The sequence below is a fragment of the Azolla caroliniana genome, unplaced genomic scaffold (genome assembly GCF_043228905.1).
Source record: "Azolla caroliniana isolate FFs.n. ecotype wild unplaced genomic scaffold, voAzoCaro1.0.p SCAF_7, whole genome shotgun sequence".
NCBI classification, from domain to species: domain Eukaryota; kingdom Viridiplantae; phylum Streptophyta; class Polypodiopsida; order Salviniales; family Salviniaceae; genus Azolla; species Azolla caroliniana.
The window spans coordinates 18,259,995-18,280,380 of NW_028230442.1; the positions used below are offsets into that span (position 1 = coordinate 18,259,995).

The 20,386-nt window shown below is 40.4% G+C and overlaps 3 protein-coding genes across 4 annotated transcripts; 1 reads left to right on the forward strand and 2 right to left on the reverse strand.

Moving 5' to 3' along the window:
* The first annotated feature begins 5,866 nt into the window (after window positions 1–5,866).
* On the forward strand, window positions 5,867–9,779 carry LOC147862144 (pentatricopeptide repeat-containing protein At5g27110-like). 2 transcript variants are annotated; one of them, XR_015530012.1, is made up of 4 exons: window positions 5,867–5,910; window positions 5,952–5,993; window positions 6,131–6,288; window positions 6,861–7,149. XR_015530012.1 is itself a non-coding variant. In XM_087322160.1 (2 exons), the coding sequence occupies exons 1-2, from the start codon at window positions 6,151–6,153 to the stop codon at window positions 9,409–9,411; spliced, it is 2,544 nt and encodes an 847-aa protein (XP_087178286.1). In that variant the 5' UTR covers window positions 6,131–6,150; the 3' UTR covers window positions 9,412–9,779. The 2 variants fall into 2 exon arrangements, 1 of the variants encoding a protein (XP_087178286.1); XM_087322160.1 differs by lacking the exons at window positions 5,867–5,910; window positions 5,952–5,993 and having other exon boundaries at window positions 7,006–9,779.
* An 18-nt stretch (window positions 9,780–9,797) lies between these two features.
* LOC147862145 (pentatricopeptide repeat-containing protein At3g09040, mitochondrial-like) lies at window positions 9,798–13,719 on the reverse strand. The gene has a single exon (XM_087322161.1). The coding sequence runs from the start codon at window positions 13,584–13,586 to the stop codon at window positions 11,277–11,279; it is 2,310 nt and encodes a 769-aa protein (XP_087178287.1). The 5' UTR covers window positions 13,587–13,719; the 3' UTR covers window positions 9,798–11,276.
* Window positions 13,720–17,033: 3,314 nt separating this feature from the next.
* LOC147862146 (putative glutathione S-transferase DHAR1, cytosolic) lies at window positions 17,034–20,360 on the reverse strand. Its single transcript, XM_087322797.1, has 7 exons — window positions 20,038–20,360; window positions 19,618–19,708; window positions 18,602–18,745; window positions 18,104–18,221; window positions 17,614–17,754; window positions 17,291–17,420; window positions 17,034–17,144 (listed from the first exon to the last, which is right to left on the reverse strand). Exons 1-6 carry the CDS (start codon window positions 20,345–20,347, stop codon window positions 17,337–17,339), a joined length of 888 nt encoding a protein of 295 aa, XP_087178923.1. The 5' UTR covers window positions 20,348–20,360; the 3' UTR covers window positions 17,034–17,144; window positions 17,291–17,336.
* Between the last annotated feature and the right edge of the window lie 26 nt (window positions 20,361–20,386).

Sequence of the window (20,386 nt, forward strand, 5' to 3'; positions counted from 1 at the left end):
TACCCATCAAGACCAAGAAATTCCCCGCCCTAAATATCTTTAAGAAAATAATTGGAGAAGAAGACAGAAGAATCAGAAAACCCATCAAATTTAACACCAAATCCTAAAATCCTAGATTCCCAAGCGTTCTCTTGCTCTCTCCTCCCCCAAAACACAAAACCTAACCATCCCCCTTTTTCCCCAAGGCCCCCAAAAGAGAGAAAACACCCAACTTACTAACTTACTGTAGTATCTCCCTAAGTCCACATCAACACTTTTTCATTTCGTTATACCCTCAGACACGCCATGTCACGACAACGTCCCATATTATTGACAAGTATGTACATGGCCAGATGACAAGTTTGCCTATTAACATTTAAACCTTCAAAGTTGAACTACAAGATAGCAACCAACCAATCATGTATAATTTAGCTTGATATAACATAGATGGATATCTATCTATATATATATATATATACATCATATATATATATATACATCATATATATATATATACATCATATATATATATATATATATATAGAGAGAGAGAGAGAGAGAGAGAGAGAGAGAGAGAGATACTTGTAATGATTTCTCTCATTTCACTTTTCTATGTAATTATTAACCAATAATTGATTCTGTTCTTTGTCCATTGTTCATGTAAAGAATCGGGTATGATTCTTATGTAGCGGAATAGGTGTGAACTGTGTGTGTGTGTGTGTGTGTATGAGAAAGAGAGAGTGAGTGAGAGAGACAAGGAGTAAGACACAGAGAATACGCAAAGTAAAAGTATATTAACAAAGGAGAAAGACTCGACATTATACAAGGTGGGAGGAGGGTGCTTTATATAGTCACCCTCTCTCTTCATTAACTACAAGACTCATGGAGCATGGGGAATGTGAAAGCTCCTAAGTTATGTGTCATAGAATATGATTCTATGACTCATACTAAATGATAAAATACAAAGTGGTGACATAATGGTGACTCTTGGCCGTTAAGCACGCGGTGCTTGCTTGAGGCCGTAGACTGGCTTCTTGACTCGGCATACAGCTTTCGGATGGGTGCTTGAGTTGAAGCCGGGTGGTTGTATCATGTACACCTCCTCTTCTAATTCGCCTTGTAGAAAGGCGTTCTTGCAATCCATTTGATGGAGGTGCCACCCTTTCGCCGCGGCAAGCGCAATTACAGTCCGTACCGTCGTCATCTTTGCCACCGCAGCAAAGGTCTCTTTGTAGTCAACTCCGTGCATTTGTGCGTAGCCTTTCGCTACGAGTCACGCTTTGTAGCGGTTAATGGAACCGTCGATGTTGTACTTCACTTTGTAAATCCATCTGCATCTAATCGCCTTTTTGTGTGGTGAGGTGGGAACGAGATCCCACGTCTCGTTCTTGCGTTGTGCATGCATCTCCTCGTTCATGGCTTCGATCCATCGCGGATCCTTAGCTGCTTCGGAAAATGTTTCCGGCTCGCGTATTGTCGCCACCTTCATCATAAAGGCATAGTGATATGCCATGTAGTCGTTGTAGCCGAATCGGCTAACTGGATTCTTTTCACGGGTGGAGCGACGAAGCTTTTCATTTGCAAAGATGAGGGCTTTCTTAGCTCTGATTGGTACATCAAAGCCGCCGAACTCACTGTCGAGTGAGTGAGTCGACTCATCGTCATCGAAGCGATCGTCTTCGTATTCCGACATTTTCGCCTTGGCTTTGTCCATCTTCGGGCTAGGCCGTGATGTGCTTTGATCGCTAAAAGGCTCTTGTGGTCCACTCAGTCGGGTCGTGATCGGACTTTCTTCGAACATGCGCGTAAGGCGATCTTCATCCTCTATCTCTTGTTCGGCGGATTCCGGGTCGAGCGAAGTCGGAGTCAAAGTTGTCTCTAGTGCCTACCAAGATGCAAACTCGTCAAAAACAACGTCTCGACTTACTCGAGATTTTCAAGTTGAGGGGTTGTAGCACTTGTACCCCTTTTGCTCCAGTGAGTATCCTACGAGGATACATTTCTCCGACTTTGGATCTAGCTTTTGCCGCTTTTCGTCGGGTATGTGCACGTATGCTATCGCGCCGAATATCCGGGTGTGCGATAAGTCCAGCTTCTTTCCAAAATATTTTTTGTGCGGAGTGACCTCGTGCACTCCGGATGTTGTGCATCAATTCATTAGGTAGACGGCCGTATTTGCAACTTCGGCCCAATATGACTTTGGCATATGCTTCTCGTTCATCATGGCCCGCGCTACTTCGAGGATGTGCCGATTTTATGGGCTCGGCTACTCCATTTTGTTGTGGAGTGTGTCGACAAGTGAATTCTCGCCGAATTCCTTCCTTTCGGAGATACGCCGTGAAATCATCTGAGAAGTACTCCTTGACGCCATCCGATCGGAGACATCGTACATGTCGGCCCGCGGCTTTCTCGACTTCATTCTTGAATTTTTGAAGTGTGTCCGAACACTTCGCTCTTTTGCCGCATCGGGTAGATCCAAGTGTGCCTAGAGAAGTCGTCGATGAAGAGCACGTAATATTGGCATCCGCCGAATGTAGCCATTTGCGTCGGTCCCCATACGTCGGAATGGACTACATCGAGTAGACCTTTGCTCACGTTCCACTCTTTCAGGAATGGGTGTCGGTGTTGCTTGCCGAATTGGCACGCTTCGCATACACCTTCAATCTCCTTCTCTTTGAATGTCGGAAGTCCGACAACGACACCTTTCGATTTCATTACTTTCAGTTTGTTGAGATTGATGTGGTCGATTCACTAGTGCCATAGCTCTATGTCGGAGTCGGCTTTCGTGCTTTTTGCGAACATGGCGGATTTCATCTCGTGTGAATAGAGAATGAACATCCGGCCCTCTCTTCTTCCATGCGCGATGATTCGGCCCTCTTTTTCGATGAGGCACCCTTCTTGGTCAAATCGTACTTGCATCCCTTGCTCAACCATTTGGCCGATCGAGACCAAAATCTTCGTGATGGTGGGAACATGCAAGACATTTTTAATGTATGTTTGCTTACCTCTTTCGCTGAATGGAACATTGCCGATGTGCCGAATCGGGAGCGTAGTGTCATCTCCGGTTTCGACATAACCGAGTCGCTCCGGCTCTCGAAGTTCGAGAAACCATTCTTTATGGGATGTCATATGGTTTGAGGCTCCGGAGTCAACAAACCATATGTCCTCCGAATTGAGGGCACTAGTTGAGGTAGAGGCCGCCATAGAGTTTGCTCTATGTTTCATCATGAACATTCCGCCACGGTCGGAGTTGGGTGCATACATTCCACCACGATCTTCGTAGTCAGAGTTATGCCCGTACATTCTGCTATACTCTTCGTAATCGGAATTGTGCACGTAATTCGTGAGTTGTTGACTTGTGGAAGCCGATTCACGCATCTTCTTTCGGCACTCTTCTTCGTGGTGACCGAGCTTTCCGCAATATCCGCATTCGGTTGCGTTTTGACGGCTCGGGCCGGAGTGGAAGCTCCCCCTTCTTGCAAAGGTTCCTCGTTGACTTCCGTTTTGCGGCCGAAATTGGGAGTTGTTGTCATAGGTCAGACCTCATCCGCCTTGTCCTTGGCCGAATCGGGCTCTCGCTCGTCCGCGTCCTCTTCCTCTGTTCGAGTGCGTGTAGAGCATGTGGCCTTCCGACTCATTGCTCCTTGTACGCACGTGGTTTTCTTCGACCAATAGCATTGATTGGAGCTCGAAGAAGGAGGGAGATTTCTCCCGTGCTAGAACGGCAGTTCGCATCGTGCCGAACCGTGGTGCGAGGCCACCGAGGCATATTTGCACCATCTCATCATCATCGATATTTATGATTATCGAGCCGAGCGAGTCGCAAAGCTCCTTGATCTTCGAGGTGTATGTCGTGATGGACATGTCCCTTTGTTGAATGTTGTTCAACTCTTGGCGGAGTTGAAGCCTTCTTGCGGTTGTGTTCGCCGCGAAAATCTTTCGTAGATTTTCCCATGCCTCCTTCAGCGCCTTGGCTTCGCGAATGTAGCCAAGCATGTGATCGTGAACACATGTTGCCAAGCAATACATCACGCGGCTTGCGGCTTGCGGCTTGCGGCTTGCTCCCATGTCGCGTATCCGGGAGCCGCTTCGGCGGGTCGATTTTCGTGCTCTCCTTTGATGTAGCTCCAATAGCCTTGTCCGACAAGGTATTAGTGCATCTTGTACTCCCAAGATGCAAAGTTGTTTCGATCCAACTTCTTGGTAGGGAGAGCGCTCCCCATTTGAGTATTCATTATGTTGATTCTTCTTCTTCTTCTCTCTTCAAATGCGAGCTATGTAGCGAAGCTACGATAGCGATGAGTCGGTTCTTCTTGAACATCGGTGTAGAACTCAACACACACAGATGGGATAGATGGATCTACCAAACCGCTCTAATACCATGTAAATAATCGGGTATGATTCTTGTGTAGCGGAATAGGTGTGAATTGTGTGTGTGTGTGTGTGTGTGTGTATGAGAAAGAGAGAGAGAGAGAGAGAGTGAGACAAGGAGTAAGACACAGAGAATACGCAAAGTAAAAGTATATTAACAAAGGAGAAAGACTCGACATTATACAAGGTGGGAGGAGGGTGCTTTATATAGTCACCCTCTCTCTTCATTAACTACAAGACTCATGGAGCATGGGGAATGCGAAAGCTCATAAGTTATGTGTCATAGAATATGATTCTATGACTCATACTAAATGCTAGAATACAAAGTGGTGACATAATGGTGACTCTCGGCCGTTGGAGTGTCTATTCACTCTCAAGGTGAGTTCACACACTAGACCAAGTTGGGCTTGATTCTCAACAGTTCACTTAGTCTTAAATGCTACATTGTTCACAATTTATGTGTACAATTGACATCATTGTTCAACCTATGATTCTAGGTTAAACTTGCATTACATATTGATTATTGGATCCTAACCTTGCAAGATAGAAATACATATGCCTCAAGGTAAGTCTATGCCAATAAGGTAGTGGTTCAATGTAAGGCACCTCTTACTTGTGCCACTTAACACTTTATGAAAGTAGTCACATTAGGAATTAGGGATTTGTAGTTTGGCAAGGCAACATGTCCTCATTATGGCCTAATTAGCGTATATGGAATCCCTTTACTTGTTATGCTCAATACGGGGTTCAAAGACACATTCAGTGATTAAAAGGTAAATGTTGGTATGATAGTTTTCCTTGTTAGAAACTTCAAGGAGGTGGTCATAAGAGGAATCAAGGATTTGTAGGCTAGCATGGCATCATCATATTTGTCATTTGCATTGGCCTTTGTCACATGGGACAATATAGGTAGGTCCATTATGCGAGATGTACATAGACATGAAGGATGTCATGGGAACCCTTGATTGATTGATTGATTTTGTATGTAAGCCAATAGGATGTCATATTCTATTTGACTTTCGTAATGAATACATTACTCCTGGCGGAAAAGAAAAGGGAGAGATAACGAGGTGTGAACATAGCCCACGATAAGTTCTATGGATGATCATGGTCATGGTGGATGATAGAGGAGCTCAAAGAGAGGGATGAACAAGGTGTGAAGAGGGTTTACGATCAGCTCTATCGATGGTCATGGTCATGGTCATGATGGGATAGAGTAGCTCAAAAAGGGAGATGGACAAGGTGTGAACAGTGCCCTTGATAAGCTCTATGGATGATCTTGGTCATGGTCATGGTCATGATGGGACAAAAGAGCTCACAAAGGGAGATGGACAAGGTGTGAACATGGCCCTTGATCAACTATATGGATTATCATGGTCATAGTCATGATGGGAGAGAGGAGATCACAAAAGGAGATGGACCAAGGTGTGAACGTGGCCATTGATCAACTCTATGGATGATCATGGTCATGGCCATAGCCACGATGGGACAAAGGAGCTCAAAAAGAGAGACGAACAGGGCCCTTACTAAGCTCTATGGATGGTCTTGGTCTTGGTCTTGGTCATGATTGGATAGAGGAGCTCAAAAAGAGAGACGAGCAGGGCCCTTACTAAGCTCTATGGATGATCTTGGTCTTGGTATTGGTCATGATGGGACATCGGAGCTCAGAAAAGAGAGATGTACGAGTGTGAACAAGACCTTTGATAAGCTCTATGGATGGTCTTGGCCATGGTCATGGTCATGATGGGATAGAGGAGCTCAGAAAAGAGAGATAGACAAGGCCCTTGATAAGCTCTATGGATGGTCTTGGTCTTGGTCTTGGTCTTGGTCATGGTGGGGAAACAGGGGAGCTCAAATGGAAGCTTAACCTTGGAGCTTCTGTGGAAAGACTACTTTAGAGAGCCTCACCTATGGCATGACAATCGCTCCTTCAACAAGGTGAGCCATCGCCTACACATACAGTAGTTCCTCTAATACAAGGTGAGGGGAAAATGGCACTTACCTAAACTGCTCTGTTCTGCTGTGTGCTGGTTTGTTTTTGTTCTGTCTTGCTTGGAGAGAGAGGCTTGACGGTTAATAGGGAGCAAGAATTTTACAGTTCGGAGAGAGGGAGAGATTTAGGGTTTAGAGACAGCAATGGTTTTAGGGTAGTTTTGTGTTGGTTAGGTTTAGGAGAGAGGTTTGAGGGTTTAGAGAGGAAAAGAGATTTTGAGGAGCTAAGACAACAATAGTTTTAGGTTGGGAGAGAGGGAGAGGCTTACAGTTAGGTTTTAGAGACAGAGATATATAGGATTTAGGATTTTGAGAGAGAGAGAGATTTAGGGGATAAGTTTAAACGAAAATGACATAGTGGTCAAGTGTTTGCAACATTCCTCATGTTGTCGGCGATTATTCTGTTTGAAAGTCAATGCAGCTTTGTAGGAATTCTTGAAAATCACACCGGTGTCCTCAGATGTTAGGCATTCCAAAGTGATATATTCTTCTGTTTATGGTATATGGATGCAACATAGATCACATATTCTCTTTGTCTTCTCGATATTCAGCCAAACCCCAGTTCCAGAATGAGGGAGTATTAGAGGTTAGGTTTTAGAGAGGGTTTTGGGAATGATGTTCGGTTTATGATTTAAAGAAACAGAAAATACCATTGTGATACAGACACATTTCAGATGGCCAGACTTTAAACACAGAATCACTCACCAGTGTTTGTGGATCGATGGATGGTTCAAACCCTCTTGGGTTTCTATAGAACTGCAAAAAAGAATAGACATAGTAACCCATGGAGGGAAGGCAAAGGAAAATTATGAAGAGCTTAGAAATGAAGAATTTACATTTGTGGCCTTACTCAAGACTTGTGCCAAGAAGAAGGATCTACATGAAGGCACTCGACTTCATGCCCTTATTCGGGAAAAGTGGCCTCTTGAAAAGAATTCTTATTTAGCAACAACTTTAATCAGTATGTATGCTGTATGTGGTCTCATCGGAAAAGCACAAGAATTACATGATGAGCTACCCATAAAAAGCGTCGATTCTTGGAATGCATTGATTTCAGGATATTCCCGACAAGGGAAGGGTCGTTCAGCACTAGATTGTTTTGAACACATGGAAAGCAATGGATTCTCTCCCGATGAAGTAACTTTTATTTGTGTCTTAAAGGTATGTGGCAGCATGAGATCAATCATAGAAGGCAAGAAAATTCACAATCGGATTGTTTCTAGAGGCTTGCTTGAGACTAATGTAAAGCTTGGCACTGCTTTGGTGGACATGTATGTAAAGTGTGGATTGCATATAAAAGCACAAGAAGTTCATGATCAGCTTTGTGTTCGAGATTCAGTGTCTTGGTCTGTGCTAATTACAGGGTACGCTCATTCGGGCCAAGGTCATGAAGCATTGTGTTGTTTTGAACATATGCAGCTTGAGGGTCTCTCCCCAGATGCTGTAACATTCACTTGCATCTTAAAAGTGTGTGGAAGTTTAGGGGCTATTCACATAGGCACACAGATTCATGATGCAATTGTGAGAGGGGGTTTGCTAGAGAAAGATATCATGCTCAGCACTGCGTTGGTGGATATGTATGCAAAGTGTGGATTGCTTATAAAAGCAAAACAAGTGCATGATGAACTTCGTGTTCGGAGTGTAGTCTCTTGGTCTGCTCTAATTGCAGGGTATACACGACAACGACAAGGCCATGAAGCACTTCATTGTTTTGAACAAATGCAGAGAGAGGGCCACTCTCCAGATGCGATTACTTGGATTTCTGTATTGGCGGCATGTGGTAGTATAAGAGACTTAAAGATAGGCGAACAAATTCATGATGAGATTGCTAGTCGAGGTTTGTTAGAGAGAGATATTGATCTTGGCTCTGCTTTGGTGGATATGTATGTGCAGTGTAGTGTGCTTGCAAAAGCACAGCAAATTCATGATAAACTTCCCATTCGTAGTATCGCCTCGTGGAATACATTAATTGCAGGTTATGCTCAACATGGGCATATTCATGAAGCAGTTGACTGTTTTCAAAAGATGCAAGGTGAAGGCCACTCTCCCGATGCAATCACATTCACTTGCATGGCAAAAGTCTATGGTAGCACAGGATCTATAGATAAGGGCAAAGAAATGCATGATGAAGTTATGAGTAGAGGTCTCCTAGGCAAGGATATTGAGCTTAACAATGCATTGGTAAACATGTATGCTAAATTTGGAATGCTCACTAAAGCAGAAGAATTGCACAATGAAATTTGTATCAAAAGTGTAGTCTCGTGGAATGTACTAATTGCAGGATATGCTCAACATGGGCGAAGTCATGAAGCACTGGCATGTTATGAAAAGATGCAAAGGGAAGGCATCACCTCAGATGAAGTTACATTTACTTGCATTTTGAAGGTATGCGGCTCCATAGGAGCTATTGACAAGGGCAAACAAATTCATGATGAGATTGTTCATAGGGGTTTTATCGAAAAGAATGTCATGCTTGGCACTACATTGGTGGATATGTACATGAAATGTCACATACTTGCAAAAGCACAAGAAGTACATGACCAACTTTGCGTTCGAGATGTGGTGTCTTGGTCGACATTAATTGCAGGACATGCCCAACTAGGACAAGGGCGAGAAGCATTAACTTGTTTTGCACAGATGCAGAGGGAGGGTGTGCCTGCAGATGCCATCACCTTCCTCTCAATTCTAAATGCATGTAATCACACTGGGTTAATTGATGATGCCAATACATATTACAGCAATATGAGCACAAAACATGGAATCACACCAGACTTGCAGCACCATATTTGCATGGTGTTGGTTTTTGGATGTGTAGGTCACTTTGACTTGGCAGTCTCGGTGATAAAGACCATGCCTCCTTCTAAGCATCCTCTGCTTTGGCTTGCATTATTAGGTGGTTGTAAAAGATCAGGAAATATCATGCTTGGGAGATTAGCTTTTGATCATGTAATACATCTAGATAAAAACTGTGCTGCAGGTTATGTCCTCATGGCTGATATTTATGCGGCTTCTGGCATGCAAGAAGATGCAAGCAAGATTAAAGCCATGGAGCTAAAAAATGCTCAGTGATAATAAAAACGTATTTGGTTTAATTGAAGTGGATCTGAGGATGTTGATGGCATTTTTTTGTTAAGCATGCAAAACATTGTCAACGTATATTAAATGAGAATCAAGAGCAAATATATTCACGAACAGCAAATTCAAAATGCAGAGAAATATTTTTTCCTTGACATAGTGATGGATACATTCTGCGTGGATTTGGTTACATATGAGCATCAGAGCAAAGATTGTAGCATTTCATATGCATGCATGTGAAGGGCTGACTCCAAACAAAGGATAAGGTTTGGGAATAAAAAATCCTACATTACAAATTATAATTACAACTAAATTGTATAAATACGATGTTCTGCATTGGTAAATATATTCTTTTATAACCATGGGGTTGCAGATTCTAATCCAGACCAACAATTCCAATGTTATGTTAACTGTAAAAAACATTTGTATATTTATTAATTATTTCAAACAATTATCTTGTACTTACATGCTGGAACTGGCTTTACAAAGGCATTTTACACCACCCTACTGTTGAAATGATAGCATTGGTCCTGTCATCTTTTGATACTTCATCCATGCTAGATTTTTTCTTTCTCTATATTAATGCCTATTGTTAGTCGAGTGTTAATTTTATTAGATTATTGTGTCCCTTTGTTTCGATGCAAATAGTAGATTTTGTGGTATCCTGATTCCAACTCAATCGTTTAGAAAGAAAGAGTTGGTTTGATCAACTCCCAATGTGTAAGCATAAATCCATCAGATTGATAGCCGCAAAATATGCATTGCGAACCATATTGCACCGACTTGCAGCATCATGATAGGTCCACAATCTCAAATTCCTTCGAATGTTGTGAATGATAAAAATATCATGGCATCATTCAACATAAACAAATAATCGACTTTAATTTGACTTAGGAGGTATGATCAATCATGAAAAATCATAAGTGGGGATAAAAGATGTCCTTATAAGGATTGATGATCACAATCATGATATATCAGGATCAACAAGGACGTCTAAGAACATTGATACCACACTAAGTTTCACTTGAGATACATCCTTCTTAACACAATTCGATAAGATATCACAAAAACTAATGAGCCATCCCAACATTGACTTGGGATATATCCTTCGTCACACAATGAAAAGCAATATCTTTTCTTTTTGAGAGCCCAAGAAATATTGAAACATAAAATGGATATTGACATCAGCTCACCATCTGTAAGTTGAGGATAGTTCTTATCCCCTCCAAAAAAATGGATCAATAATTTTGTCTCTATCAATTGAGAAACTATTTACATTGTTCTTCAGGGAAATGGTTTCTGATCATGATTTTGATCTTTTGTACATCCTCTTGAGGGTCAGCACTCGCATTGATGTCATCCACAACGACGTTCGCTGTAGGACAGCCATCATCTAGTTGTATAACATGATCAAACAGAAATCCCACAACCTTCACATTTCTTCATTTCCTATGAGCAGCCAAAAGAGCGTGCAAACACTAGAGTCATCAGAACATGACATTGTATGAATCACCATTACCATGCACATATGATGCTCTAAGTTCGGTCTGAGTGACTAACAGCCCTGAGTGACTAAATACACTCAAACACACAGAAAAGTGATCACATCAGGAGAGAGACTCTCTTCTTGCATTCTTCTAAAACAGTTTACTGCTTTGTGACCTTGGTCCTTGTCCTCGTGAATATCCAGACCAAGGCCTGATATTTCTTATAGGAAGCTCTTCAAACACTTGTTTTGATTTAGATAGCACACCGCATTTGGCATACATATCCACCAAAGCAATGCCAAGTATGATATCTTTCTCCAACAAACCCTGGTGATAATATCAACATGGGTTTCTTTGCCTTTGTTGATAGCTCTAACATAAGCCTTCAAGATGTATTGAGAAACTATTTACATTGTTTTTCAGGGCAATGATTTCTGATCTCATGGCTTCGATCTTTTGTACATCCTCTTGAAGGCCAGAACTTGCATAGATGTCAGCCATAAAGACATACGCTGTAGGACAGCCATCATCTAGTTGTATCACATGATCAAACGCAAATCTCCCAACCTTCACATTTCCCCATTTCCTACAAGCAGCCAAAAGAGCAAGCCAAACACTAGAGTAATCAGAACATGGCATTGTATGAATCACTGATATTGCCTTCTCAAATAGTCCTGCATATCCAAACACCACCACCATGCACGTATGATGCTCTAAGTTCGGTCTGATACTATATCTTTCGCTCATCCTTCCAAAATATATTTGTGCTTCGTCTAACAGCCCTGAGTGACTACATGCATTCAAAACACATAAAAAAGTGATTGCATCAGGAGAGATACCCTCATCTTGCATCCTTCTAAAACAGTTTAGTGCTTCGTGACCTTGTCCTTGTTGTGCATATCCAGATATCAATGCAGACCAAGACCCTATGTTTCTAATAGGAAGCTCTTCAAACACTTGTTTTGATTTAGGGAGCACACCACATTTGGCATACATATCCACCAAAGCAGTGCCAAGTACAGTATCTTTCTCCAACAAACCCCTGGTGATAATATCAACATGGATTTCTTTGCCTTTGTTGATAGCTCCTATGCTAGCACAAGCCTTCAAGATGGAAATGAAAGTGATCTCATCTGGAGAGAGACCCTCGCTTTGCATACGTTTAACGCATTTTAGTGCTTCATGGCCTTGCCCTTGTTGGGCATAACCAGAAATTAGTGCGGACCAAGAAACTACATTACGAATATAAAGCTCTTCAAGAGCTTGTTGTGATTCAATAAGCACACCACATTTGGCATACATATCCACCAAAGCATTTCCAAGCGTAATATTAATGGCCGACAATCCCCTTCTTACAATCTCATCATGAATCTGTTTGCCCTTTTCAATGGCCCCTATGTCACCACAAGCCTTCAAGATGCAAGAGAACGTGACCACGTTAGCAGAAAGGCCCTCATGTTGAATTTGATCAAAGCAGTTAAGTGCTTCATGAATTTTTCCATGCTCCACATAACCAGAAATTAGTGCTGACCAAGAGACTATGTTTCGGACATGAAGCTCATCATGCACCTCTTGTGCTTTTGCAAGCATGCCACATTTACCATACATATCCACCAAGGCACTTCCAAGTACCATATCTCTTCTCAACAAATCCCTTCTCACAATCTCATCGTGAATTTCCTTACCCTTATCAATAGCTCCAATACTTCCACAAGCTTTTACAATGCACGTGAAGGTGATTGCATTTGGAGAGATACCTTCACTTTGCATTCGTTCAAAACAATATAATGCTTCATTTCCTTGTCCATGTTCAGTATATCCCGAAATTATCGACGACCATGTGATAGCATTACGGATGGGGAGTTCTTCGAGCACTTGCAAGGCTTTCACAAGCACACCACATTTGGCATACATATTGACCAAAGCATTGCCAAGCACGGCATTCCTCTCAAGGAATCCTTTCCTAACAATCACATCATGAATCCCTTTGCCTTTGTCTATACTTTTCGTGTCGCCACAAGCCTTCAAGATGCATGTAAAGGTGACCACATCTGGGGAAACATCCTCACTTTGCATTCTCTCGAAACAAGCCAAGGCTTCATGACCATGCCCATGTTGTGCATACCCGGCAATTAGTGCGTTCCAAGAGGCTACACTTTGATGACAAAGTTCATCATGCACTTGCTCTGCTTTGCAAAGCATACCACATTTAGCATACATATCCACCAATGCATTACCAAGCACCACATTTTTCTCTAAAAGACCAATATTAGCAATTTCACGATGAATCGCTTTGCCTCTTTCAAGAGCTCCAATTCGACTGCATGCATTCAATATACAAGTGAACGTGATGGAATCTGGGGGGAGACCTTCCTTTTGCATCTTTTCATAACATTTTAGAGATTCAAGACCTTGACCTTGCTGGGCATATCCCGAGATGAGGGCATTCCAAGAGACTAAGGTTCGAACCCGAAGCTCGTCATGCACTTGTTGAGCTTTCGAAAGGACGCCACATTTGGCATACATACTAATTAAGGAGCTTCCAAGATAAGGGTTTCTTTCAAGAAAGCCTCTTCTGAGGATCTCTGAATGTAGCCAACTACCTCTATGTATGTCTTTCTTCTTTGCACAAGCTTTGAGTAAGGACAAGAAAGTGTGGTCTTCTTCATGAAATTGTGACATTTTTGCATCAAAAAACCTCTGTTTCTCATCATATCTTAAAAAGGTGACGATCTATGCATATAGTACCATGATTTTCTTCTCTCTTAGAGGCGTAAGTATTTGTTTATTTATGTATTTACTCAAATTTGTCTTGTTCTTCTTCACCTATTCTTTATACATAGTACATACATACTGCCTGCACCTAACCATCGGCAATGAACCGAACCGAAACCGTGGGTTAACGGTTTAATTCAGGTTTTTGTAAACGCTTCGGTTTGGGGGGTTTACCGGTTCGGTTCGGTTCGGTCCGAGCCTTTATCGGTTTCCAGTTTAAATGTTTGAAACCACGGTTCAAATGGTTTCAATGGTTTTTTTTTAATTGAAATTTTTAAATTTTTAAATTTTCTAAATTAAAATGTGAAATTTTGAGTTTTGTGAAAACCAAAACCGAACCGTGAAACCGTGGTTTTAACGGTTTAAAGGTTTGAAAGTCTCTAAAACCGTTTGGTTTGAGCTTGAATTTTTTGTAATGGTTCAATTAAACTATTTTGGTTTACACAGTTTCGTGGTTCAATTCCGTTCGGTTTAAGTTTCAATTTTTTTAAATGGTTCGGTTTTAAACGGTCTAAGTTTGACACTCTCGAACCGAACCAAACCGAACCATTGTCAATTGTTATCTACACCATACTCTAGTGATGGGACCAAGTTTTCAAGACACAAACATATACCGCCCCGAGTGATGGGCAGGGTTTTCCGAAGCATAAACGTGTATCGTCCGAAGTGATGGGCGGGGTTTCCAAAGCACAAACATGTTTCGCCCAAGTGAATGGCAATGTTTCTGAAACTCAAACATAATAATCATCGGAAGGTCCGACCCAAGCTAGCCCCTTCTCATGAGTTTTTCCTTCCTATACTACACTCCAATTTTCGTGAAATCTCTAACACTTGAATATCCTAGGAAAACAACGTTTATCATACCCCCATCATCAATCCCATCCCTTGCAGTTTTGTGTGATATATCTCAACACTTTTTGTACCGCACTTTTGAGATCTTGATGGAACTCTTATATGAAAGGAACTTATTAAGATAAATTGCACCCACTGGTAAGTTTCTTTTTTCATTAAGGGGAACATGTAAAGAAAACCTTGTGTCTTCAATTTCAAAACTACCGATCTCCTTATCATGGCTCTATATCAACAATTACGTTTGTCAAACTCGGGGAGCATTTATTGGCCAAGCAACACCAATAGAAATCACTCGAAGTATTGCCACTTTATTCATCAAACTTGCAGGTTTCTTACTTATTATTAGGATCGCTCATCACACAATGCACACAATAAACTTCCCCTTATACAAACCACCCTATGCCAAACCTATTGGATAGTAAACATTTGAGGCCACTTGACTCTATGGCACATATATAACAACCCCAAGCACAATCTCAAATTCAAGAGGAAGTAAGGACAACAAGATGGTTGCTAACTGTTTATTTGTCATGTCTTATTTTTCTCTCATTATTGTTTCTTTCTACGGTTTGAGGTCACACAAAATTCATATTTCTAGTCAATATTCATGGCATGACGATCTCTATAAAATCCCCATTTCTAATTAGTTACTGAAGGTTTATTCATTTCTACATCTCCGAGCAAATTGTTGTTTACTTTGATTACTCAATAGATTGACATAAAAGAGAAGATTATGTCAATCGCCCATGCATGATGTACATTTGGAATACATGTAGGACCATATCAACACATCTAAATTACAAATCAATAACTCATAAAAGTCATGACATTATAACTCATGGATGGAATCAATGTGATGATCGATGGATGGAAACAATGATGATCTTTTAATTAATTATGGAAGCAAATTTTTATTACAAACTCATTGCATCACACTCAATATCACAAGTTGGTAAGAAGCCACCAAAAAAGTTTGTCAATACCTATGAAAAGGTTGTTCATATTAGAAGATTAAAGCATTACATTCTACAATAGTCTTTTGATGAGGTTGAACCTTGATGGATGCAATTTTAAGCATTGCAATAGCCTTCCGAAAATATCACTTATTTCACTGCAAAATCAAGTTGGCAACTAAAAGTAAATTCACCAACAAAAAATCTAGGAGGATATATTGTGAAATGCACATAAGAGATCAAAACCAGTCTACTTAGCTTCTTACTTCTTAATCAATTTATGGTTGATACAACGGAACCCATTTGGGTTGGCTTGGCTAAAAAGGGTGTGCACGCATCCTAAAAAGGGTGTGCTAAAAGGGTGGGTCAACTTGGGTACATGCATCCTAAAAAGGGTGAGCTAAAAGGGTGGCACAAAGGAACACATGCACACCACAATATTAACATCCAAGCAATTGGCAACATGATTTAGGGGGGGAACACTTATGTCTCCCACATAACCATGGCTAAGATGTTGGTAAAACTCCAATAGATACTAAGGCAATGGATGTTTACCCACTAAGAGGAAAAGAAAGTGAAGCACCAAATAGCACAAGTTAGATTCCCTCATCTCTACAATTTCAATCACAAACTTATGCTTTTAAGGCTTACATAAAGCAATAGATAAAAACATTCACTTGCAACTAGAACCATTGGAAGTAATGCCATATGAATCTAAAGATTGTATGTCATTTTGGCATCATATAATGTATTCCCTTGCATCACAAATCAAGTCCCTAAAAATAAACTCACTTTGTAATCTTAAAGTATATCATTGTCCAAGGATGTATGCATTTCTTCTAGTTATAACATGGATTACCCACTAGGAGGAGAAGAAAGTGAAGTACCGAATAGCACAAGCTAGAATCCCTCATCTCTACTATTTCAATCACAGAATGATGCTTTTCAGGCTTATATAAACCCTAAAGCAATAGATAAACATTCATTTGCAAATAGGAACCACTAGAAGTAGTGCCTCATGATGGAGCTAAAGATTGCATGCAATTTTGGCATCATATAATATATTCACTTGCATCACAAACCATGTCACTATGTATATACACATTTCTGCTAGCTATAATATGTATTAACTCTCGTTAATGCTAGAAAGTTATTCAAATAGAAAGATCAACGATGGTGGAAATGCATCATGTGACAGTTTTACTAGACAATTCATTCGATTTATTATCTGATAAATAATCTTACTTTTCATGATATAATGGTTTAAACATTTGCCTTGATGATGTATATCCCCATTTCATTACCCAACCGATAATAGTAATAATTCAAGTTCTTTCGTAAGTGTAATGGTTCAAGACAGTCTTCTTCGATTCTTTCTTCCGAATAGTCATTACCCAACCAATAATAGTAATGATTCAACTTCTTTCGTAAGTGTAATGGTTCAACAAAGTCTTCTTATTCTTTCTTCCGAATAGAAACTAAAGTTCCTTCAACACTGAAGTTTTCAATCTTCTCAAGTCTTTGTTTTTGTCAAGGGCTCTAATGAGCCGAAGCACAAATATTCACATCTATTTTGATTTCCAAAGTTTCGTAATACATTGCAACAAATACAATCATTTACAATTCAAGCTCCATAAAAAAGAAGGATCATCCATCGCAGCTGTAAAAGCACAGAGTGATTTAGATATTATTATGCTTACAAACCATCAAATTAAATCTAAATCTATACGTATGAGTGTAATAGGCACACCTACATAAAAAAAGAAGTATGTATTAGAACTTGGAACCCTGAAAGAAGATATCCACCTGAAACAACTCTTTGATGTTAAACCATAACATTTTTACACTCTCCTCATGACACATGCTTCTGCCACCCAGCAACGACATGTTCTGAGGCTGGCTTGGTCTTCACAAAGGATTCTCTAGAATGAAGTGCCTGAAAGATCAACCACCACAAACCATAGAATCACCATTTCCCATATATGTATGCAATAAAAGGTTTACTATTAATAATCATCATATTAGCATCATGGAAAAGACCCATTAAAAACATAACTTGATGATATGAAGTACAAATTTTCATTTTAGCATCATAAAGGGAAAGAAGAAAAAGCATCCTCAAGTTGCACCTCAATGTAGCTTTTCAAGTATGTCAGATTGCTTGGAAGTGCCCATTTCTTGTAGTGTCCCAATGCCACTTCCAAATGGAATAGCTTCGGAGCAAGGCTCAAATCTGAGGCTGTTATTTCCCCACCATGTACAAAAGGGCCCTGCAACACCCAACATCAGCCTTAAGAAGACAAAACTTGAGTTGAAAATTCCCACATACTTTTGCCAACTCTACACATCCGATCAATGGATAAATTTAACTGGTAATTTGAACTCCTACACTTCATGATAAGCACCTACGGTTCCTGATCAGCAATTGACGTAAGTAATTTTGACTATACACACCTAATCAAGTGATTTTATCTGGTTATTCGTGCTCAATCGCCATACACTACAGAACTCACTCAATTACCCTCCAAGGAATCATCAGACGATTGGAATCTACACCTAGAAAATGAGTTACCTAAGATTCTGGATGTACAACCAGCATATAATTAAGAATTAACTCACATTATCCTTCAAGTAGTCATTGAATGCACTCAATTCCGAAACCAACGCTTCTTCTGATCCATCGCTTGGGTCCTTGCTCTTGAGAAACTTGACAAAACTAGGAAATATCTTGGAGCCTCTGTGTAATATAGAACCCAATTAGAACACCAACCTATACTTGTTTCTATGATACCTGAGTTCCAAAACATATTTCTAATCCAGAAAGCATATCTCTAAACAGAACACATTATTAGACATTCTGAGGCAAATATACATTTTCCCGTTTGAAGCACATAAGCTGCTGCCACCTATCTTGTTCGCTTTACTTAAAAACGATTGAGTGGCCAACAGTTGCTTGGTTTAATAGGCAATCATAATAATCCATTAAGGAGATTTTTAGATTCTAATGACTAATTAAAGAAGCCAAAATCACATGTCTTCAAATCAATAAAATACATGGTATTCCTACATCAAGGGAAATACAAAGAAAGGAGATACCAAAAGAGCTCGAGTTCTTACACAGATGCTTTCTCCTCTGGTGTCTTAAGTGGGGGTTCAGGGAACTTCTCTTCAATGATGCCTGTGATAACATCAGAATCAGGCACCCACTTCCCTTCATGCTTAATGACAGGCACTTTCCCTTCAGGATTGATTTCTAAGAACCTATAACGACAGAGAAAAATAGTCTACATCACCACATTTATGCAAGATTTAGTTTCAGGATGAATTTCTAGAAACCCTGAGAGACAGATCAATCCATAATACCACATTTTAACAAGATTTATTGTTCATTCATTTCAAGGAAACGACCAATCCATAGCACCAAAATCTCACTAGATCCATTGTTATTGACCTGGATTGATTCCTGGAGGCCTCAAGTGGGGAATAAATCATTTCATTGTACCAAAGGTTAACTAGATTCATCATGGTTGCAGAAAATTTTGAGCTATGTTTCATTTCTGGGGACAGACCATACCATACTTGAACTGGATTCATTATAGTTGAAGCAAAATTTGAACCATGATTCATTTCTGGGGACAGATCAATCCACGGCACCACATTTCAACTAGGTTTATCATAATTCCAGATGTGATTTGAAACCTAGGATTGATTTCTTGGAGCATAGATTGATTCAAAGATCAATCCACCGCATCACATCTTAAATGATTTATTAAAATTTTAGCAAGTTTTGAACGGTTAATGGGATCAATCCATAAGGGTATATTTTAAACATTAACTAAATTCAACACAATTGCACCAAATTTGAACTAGGATTACCAATAAATCAATAAAAAATGCCACACCTTTAAATTTACAAATTGTAATTTCGCCAGATTTTTAACAATTGATTTCTACAAGACCACATTTTAAACTAGGCTCGTTGTAATTGCCGCAAACTTTTGGGACCTAGGATCGATTTCTACGAGCTGAGATAGGCAGACTAATCAATCCATACCACACAACTGAATTGGATTCATAAAAAATTGGAGAAAAAAACTATTTTAAACATTGATTATTGAGCTGGAAACACTTACCAATCTGGTTTGTTGGTGAGATCAACATATTTGGCATTATATGGAATTCCTTTTTCTTCAAGGGTTAGAAGAACTCTTTGAGAGAAAGGACCTAAATCCACAGAAAGAAAAGAGACGTTATGAAGACACAAGGATTTGAAATCTCTAGATGTATAAACTAACTAGGGTTCTCCCGATAACCGGAGGAAATTAAGGTTCTTTCCAAACCTGATCATGTGAAAACAATTAGCAGGGTTCTAATGAATCAAGATTTCATGATTTTCATGATGAAACCTCATTTGATGAGTTTGGTTTCTAGAACCTGACTGTGTTGAAACCCAAGTAGGTTTTATTAATGGATGATTCAAAACCCTAACTATAGTTTTGCAGGGCTATAACACAGCTCGGAAAGAAGCAAAAAAGAGTGGAAGGAGAACTCACAATCACCGAGCTTCTCCGGTTCACCGGCTGCAGCTTTCACAAGGACCTCCACGGGCTCAGGCGTGTTCGCCAGGGCTCTGAAATTGAGAGAAGACGAAGAAACTGAGAGGTGGCTATGGCAATGGAGCTTCCTCTGCAAGAAGAGAGGGGAAAGGAGAGAGGTAGAGGAAGAGGAAGAGAGAGAGCGAGGAGAAGCAGAAGGGAGAAGGAGGGGGAGCAGGTGGGCTCGCTGATGAGAAGAAGAAACAGAAACAGAAACAGAAACAGAAGAAGAAGCTATGGCGTTTGCCATACCACTCATGGCTTTCATTCTCTCTCTCTCTCTCTCTCTCTCTCTCTCTCTCTCTGA

Bases quoted from the DNA above. Each gene is read 5' to 3' on its own strand.
- LOC147862145 (XM_087322161.1), bottom strand. From the start codon at position 13,586: ATGTCACAATTTCATGAAGAAGACCACACTTTCTTGTCCTTACTCAAA.
- LOC147862146 (XM_087322797.1), bottom strand. From the start codon at position 20,347: ATGAAAGCCATGAGTGGTATGGCAAACGCCATAGCTTCTTCTTCTGTT. The intron at 18,222-18,601 runs GTAAGAACTCGA...TATATTACACAG, and splicing joins CCAGAGGAGAAAGCATCTGT to AGGCTCCAAGATATTTCCTA. The intron at 17,421-17,613 runs GTGCAACTTGAG...TTGATCTTTCAG, and splicing joins ACTTGAAAAGCTACATTGAG to GCACTTCATTCTAGAGAATC.
- LOC147862144 (XM_087322160.1), top strand. From the start codon at position 6,151: ATGGTCTTGGTCTTGGTCTTGGTCTTGGTCATGGTGGGGAAACAGGGG. The intron at 6,289-7,005 runs GTGAGCCATCGC...ATTGTGATACAG, and splicing joins ACAATCGCTCCTTCAACAAG to ACACATTTCAGATGGCCAGA.